The 5,602-nt window shown below is 46.6% G+C and overlaps 1 protein-coding gene across 1 annotated transcript; it reads right to left on the bottom strand.

Moving 5' to 3' along the window:
* Positions 1-474: 474 nt before the first annotated feature.
* Positions 475-4,288, bottom strand: LOC127294720 (fatty acid desaturase DES3). The gene is made up of 8 exons (XM_051324595.2): positions 3,899-4,288; positions 3,646-3,735; positions 3,020-3,086; positions 2,173-2,265; positions 1,903-2,088; positions 1,704-1,781; positions 1,132-1,269; positions 475-1,028 (listed from the first exon to the last, which is right to left on the bottom strand). Exons 1-8 carry the CDS (start codon positions 4,189-4,191, stop codon positions 828-830), a joined length of 1,146 nt encoding a protein of 381 aa, XP_051180555.1. The 5' UTR covers positions 4,192-4,288; the 3' UTR covers positions 475-827.
* Positions 4,289-5,602: the final 1,314 nt, after the last annotated feature.

Genomic DNA, 5,602 nt, shown 5'->3' on the forward strand with positions numbered 1-5,602 from the left:
GTGCAGATGTTCAAGGGTGCGCTACCTGATATAGCCATCTCGGCGCTGAGGGCGCTCTTCCGGATGGACTGTGACTTCGCTTCCGCGGTTGAGCAGGCGCTGGTTGACCATGGTGGAGAGGGAGGTGCTGACCTCCTGCCTCAGGTGGAGGCGGATGCTGATGCTGATGCTTAGTGCTGCGCCTAGTCGCCTAGTCCCCAAAGATGTTACTAAGTTAGCTATGTTACAACCATCAGTTTGTATGCTTCTGTGTATGCCTGTTTGTAGCTCCTGGGAGCTATGTTCCCTGGTCTTGGCAAGACCAACAGCAATGCGGCTGCTGTTTAGTACTGATGTCCATCAGGTAGCAAATGGATAATCTACAACCGTGTATCAACTTCCTAGATTGGAATGTAAGAGGGCTTAATGACCCTGATCGCTGTGATGTTGTCAATAGCAAGTATATAATTCAATTCAGAACTAAAGGCACCGAGCTAGCTTAATCTGTCTCACAAAATTAATATCCATTCTACCAGGCCTGGCACATACAAATTCCAGACTGATCAATGGTCTAAGAAGTTCAATTAAGGTGTTACATAATTCCACATCCAAAAATTGTAATGATTGAAAATAAGATTGCTAGCTACAACCACAGTTGGAGAATGCTAACTATAATGAATGATCTGAATCTCAATCAACCAATCAACACATCCTGTCTGTTGTCGCAGAGCTGCATGCTTTGATTTTAGCAGGAAGCCCTTTTTCTGCTTATTATTCAGCAGGCTATGGTACTTCTATCTACCAGGCACTCCTCCAGGGACAGTAGTAACTTCAGTTTCAATCTTGCATCACATGTGCTTGCCATTTTTCGTCCAGTTTTCGCCACTCAAGCTTGGGTCAGTTTGGTAGAAGACAACATCTCCAACATCACTGACAAAGTGATCGACTCTCAAGCTCCTGAGGAGGATGCTGATGAGGTGGGTCGGCAGTGGACCTGACTTCTCCGGCTCACGGTAATATCTTCCCAGTACTGGCCTTGCTGCCTTGGTCTGTTTTTTGTTCAAGAAACAAGGTGATGAAGTTTCAGTACTCAGTATAGTGGTGGTGGACTGTTAAGGGGACATATGTTCAGCAGAGTAGTAGTGCACTTACTGCTTCCACTAAGTGGTAGTGAGGTATTTGGGGGAAGAGGTGGTGGATGACATGAGTGCCAATGTCATGGTGGATGTTGTTGATCCACCCATAGTCCCGGTCCACGGTTGTCAGGCCACCACGGAGGTAGCTCCATTCCTGCAAGAGCGATTACAGAGCATCATATGATTAGTTGTCGACAAATGAAGATGGAACAGTTGTGAAACAGTAAAACCATGGTAGAGGGGAACTGTGTCAGCGGGAAAAAAATCAAGTTTAAGCGACAAAAAGGAATATCGTTACAAAAGTTAACCAGGCTTAATTATTTTTCACTGGATACCTAAACTTTTTTTTGACAGGCTTGGATACCAACACTATTGGTAGCTAAGATGTTCAGAAGCTGAAGTATTCCTATTTTTCTGCAACTTTGCCTCTTACATATGCCATGACAAGAAGTACAAACTGAAGAATGAATAGGCTGCACCTGGGCATAACTCATGAACTATGTGTAGAAGATTATGCTATTCATTTATTAACTTGCGATTGATTATTATATTTTCCTCAACAAAAAAGTGAAGTAATATAGCAAGTACCTCGCCGCGATACCAAGGGAGGTCCTGATGACCATGGTGGTGAAGGTACGTCACCAAATCAAGCCACATCACAAACACCTGTTTTAAATGACAGATATCAGATGATGCCACATTCAGTTAGTTGTTCAGTCCGAGCGACTTAGAAGCAAGCCCTACTAACAAAACAGTTAACAGTTGCAGATTCTTCGAGGATGCTTACAACGTATGGGACCCCGTACAGTTTGAGCACCGGCACTGGTCCGAACACGCACGCCATGGCGATGAGCAGCGCGATCATCGTGAACCAGCAAGTGGTCGAGATGATCACGTCACGCCTCTCCTTGGGGGTGAACAGATCGCTGCTTGGGTTGAAGTGCGAACCGTTCTTGCCCGGGCTTCTGTACCACTGCAAACATTCGACCATTGGAGGAGTTAGATTCAGCGCAGCTTTCAGTTTAAGCTTCAGGATGCAGAGCACAATGATTCTTACCAGGTAGACAGGGAAAGCCAGGAGCGGATATGGTAGTGAGAAGCGTAGCTTCTTGGTGCTTGGCTCCAGCTCCTTGTACACATTCTCGGTGATCTGCATCCACAAGGGTACATCAGCAGTAAGTAATTAAGCATGGTTAAGGATTTTATTAATCGATGTTTTTGAAATTACAATTCATTCCAGCCATCCAGTGTATATTTGATCTCAAGGGTTCTATTGCCATCACAGCAACTACAGCAAGTAGGGCAAATACCAGCCTAATGATGATGACATCCATGTAATTGACACAAAAGGGAATTTGCATTATAAAATCCACTTGTTTGGTAGGTGACTACTAAGCTAATCCAAGGTAAGATTCGATGCGCATCTTTGTTGATCTCTGGTGATCAACTTATTAGGAGGAGGCAGGAGCAGCATGCAGATCTGATCACGTGACAGACATGAATAGATCTGCTTAGGCAACCAGCTGCTGCTGTTGCAGCTTGTGTTTGGCATTATTATCTAGCAAAAGGACGGACCACATTGGTAGCTAGCTTTGTTGGATGGATCTTTAGGTGTAGTTTGGCACCCTAATCATATAGTATCTCCTTTTCCTGCCGCACTGCATGTGCTTCTGGATCTCAGGCTGAGCTGAAAGCAATGTTTGTTTGTCCTTTTTTCTCTTGCCATTTCACCTCAAATCTGGCAAACTCTACAGTTTTACCTATCAATAATTCATCAATTTTTGCCACAAATGTCTGTCAAATGATTGAGCTGCTGTTAATCTGAACTAGAGCAAAGCTAGTAGTGTATGATGCTTTTTTTAAACAAACAAAAATAGTAGTGTATGATGGTAAATATCACTAACCGGGTGCCATGACTCGTCCTTGTCGATGTGGCCATGGTTCTGATGGTGTGTCCTGTGGCTGATCCTCCTGAATTACAACGTACATGACCCATCAGTCAATTGTAACTACGGAGTAGTACATCACAAGTTCAATCAATAATTACAACAATATATTAAGTGGTGCAAAAGAAAAGGCAGGAGCTTGCAAAAGAAAATTGAGAAGGCTGCATGGCATGGAGGCCGCATGACTTGTGCGCATCATTTTGATCTCGATGTGTGTGCAATTTTCAATGTTGACGATGTTGGAGACTGTGCACTAGGGGGTAAACAAGTCGCAGTGTTGTCGGGAGATATTTTCCTGAATTTTTTATTTTTCTAATAGGAAAGAAAAAGCATGTTTCGCATCTTGTCGATTGCGTCGGTTTGGTCAGAATAGGAAAATGGCAAAAGATGGGCGGTGGCATGGCCATGCACTGCTATCCTGGTTCCGAAATTTAGCACCTTTTAATGAAAAAATAACTTGTAATTTCAGTGTAGTATTTCTGTTCCTAATTTTCATCCAGATTCAGAAGTTTGGGCTCTCTCTCTAAACTGTGTGTATTATACTATGCAAGAAATATGAGAAAAGAAATCGAAAGGATACTGACCATCCGTTGTATGGGACGAGGATGAAGGTGTGCAGCAGGTGGCCGACGACGCTGTTGAGCGCCCCGCTGTCCGAGAAGCTCCCGTGACCACTACATTGACGACGAGAGCAATTATTACTTTCCATATATCTCGACTCGATGTAAATGCAGAAGGAAGGAAGGAAGGACGGCGGCGGCGATGCGATCTGGCTGGTTGAATTGCGGCGGGCGGGCGGGCGGAGGAAGGGAGGAAAGAAGGCAGGGTGATATGTACCAGTCGTGTCCGAGGACGAAGAGTGCCCAGAAGAGGGTTCCCTGCGCCGCCCAGTATAGCGGCCAGAGGAGCCAGGTGTCGAGGCCCCATGCGAGGAGCGCGAGCGCGGCGACGGCGGCGAGGTCTCGCGCGACGTAGGAGAGGGAGCGGAGCGGGCTCTTGCGCCAGCAGTGGGCGGGCACGGCGGCGCGCACGTCCCCGATGCGGAAGGGCGGCGGCTTGGCGGCGTCGAAGTCCTCGGTGGCCTTGCAGGTCTGCTCCTGCTCGGGCGCCCTCCTGGCCGCGGCGCCCATGGCTGGATCTGTCTCCGGGGAAGCCGGGGGCAGAGGCAGAGATTTGGGGGCCGGGGCCGGGTTGGGTGGTGGCCGGAGGGAGAGGTGGATGCAGGGACGGGACGGGCGCTATTTATAAGCCATTAACCTGCCGTTGCAGTGTATACCGGACCTGCCCTGCCTCCTCCTACCTACGGTACGTACCATAATATGGATGGGTGGACGGACCGGTGCAGGTGCATGCACGTCACGTCACGGAACCATCCGGTTTCGTGTAAGTAGTGCGTGCCCATGCGTGACTGCGTTTCGTCCATGTCGTTCCCATTCTCCGACACGATACATGGACATTGAAGCATATATATACTCACTAGGACACGTTAACAGCCACCAAACAATGCAGCCCATCATCGCTGCAGCGGGGGCGAGCGACTACCGGCTCATCGTGCATTCCATCAGGGAAGCTAGAGGCTTCAATCCTCGATCCATATATGGATCCCATACCGTCATCTCATCACCTGCAACGTTGTTATGGCATCATAGTAATGGTAGTATCACACCAAGCCGGATGAAGAAAAAGATGAGGCTATGTCTTATACTCAGGACGACACGAGTGCTACAGTCACTACTAGGAAAACCCTGACATGTGGCATATATATTTTTATTTCTGTGGCGCATATCCCATGCATCATACAAGTCACGAGAGAAAAAAATCTATAGTGCATATTGGTATGCGTCACATAATTCCCAAACTTCTGTGGCACATATTGCCTTATATACGCCACAGAAGGTACTAGATTCTGTAACTCATAAATGCGCCATACAATTATGGACCAGATTTTGTGCCACGTGCTACAATATGCCCCAGGGAATCATTTTTTGGGATTTTTCGAAATTCTTTGCGGATCTATACAAATAAATGCATATATCAGACTTTATACAGGAATACACATAGAAGCTGCAAACAGCAGTGCGTAAAGTTGACATAGTATATGCAAAAAAGACATGATACAATCACAAATGTTCATCATCGCATCACTTAGAGCCGATCGAGTTGTTACACAAGTGTTTATCATCTCACATTATTACAACCGTGAAGTGGTCGCCCCCTAGAGTAAGGTAAACTAGAGTACACCGCAATGGCGGTGAGCAAGCGCGGGACCAAGATCTTCAGCCGGTTCTTCTTCCCCACGTGTCTCATCCATTGTGCTACCGTCTCCTCTCTAGTCTCGTATCCCTTGTAGCTGTTCCCACTGAATTTGTGCACTTATTGGTGATAGCCCTGCCACTCCTCGTAGTCACCTGGAACCCGACCCTTATACACAACGTACGTCGGCGTCTCTATTGGCAAGACATATTAGTATATCATGCAATGGAACGAATTAGAGAGTGTTCACATGCATATATGTTGATAAATATTAGAGCAAAGCTTTCA

Source organism: Lolium perenne, chromosome 4, assembly GCF_019359855.2.
Source record: "Lolium perenne isolate Kyuss_39 chromosome 4, Kyuss_2.0, whole genome shotgun sequence".
In the NCBI taxonomy this organism is placed as follows: domain Eukaryota; kingdom Viridiplantae; phylum Streptophyta; class Magnoliopsida; order Poales; family Poaceae; genus Lolium; species Lolium perenne.

Coding starts and splice junctions, on each gene's coding strand:
- LOC127294720 (XM_051324595.2), bottom strand. CDS start 4,191: ATGGGCGCCGCGGCCAGGAGGGCGCCCGAGCAGGAGCAGACCTGCAAG. Junction 3,736..3,898: donor TTCGTCCTCGGACACGACTG/GTACATATCACC, acceptor TCGTCAATGTAG/TGGTCACGGGAGCTTCTCGG. Junction 1,270..1,703: donor TCCCTTGGTATCGCGGCGAG/GTACTTGCTATA, acceptor TCGCTCTTGCAG/GAATGGAGCTACCTCCGTGG.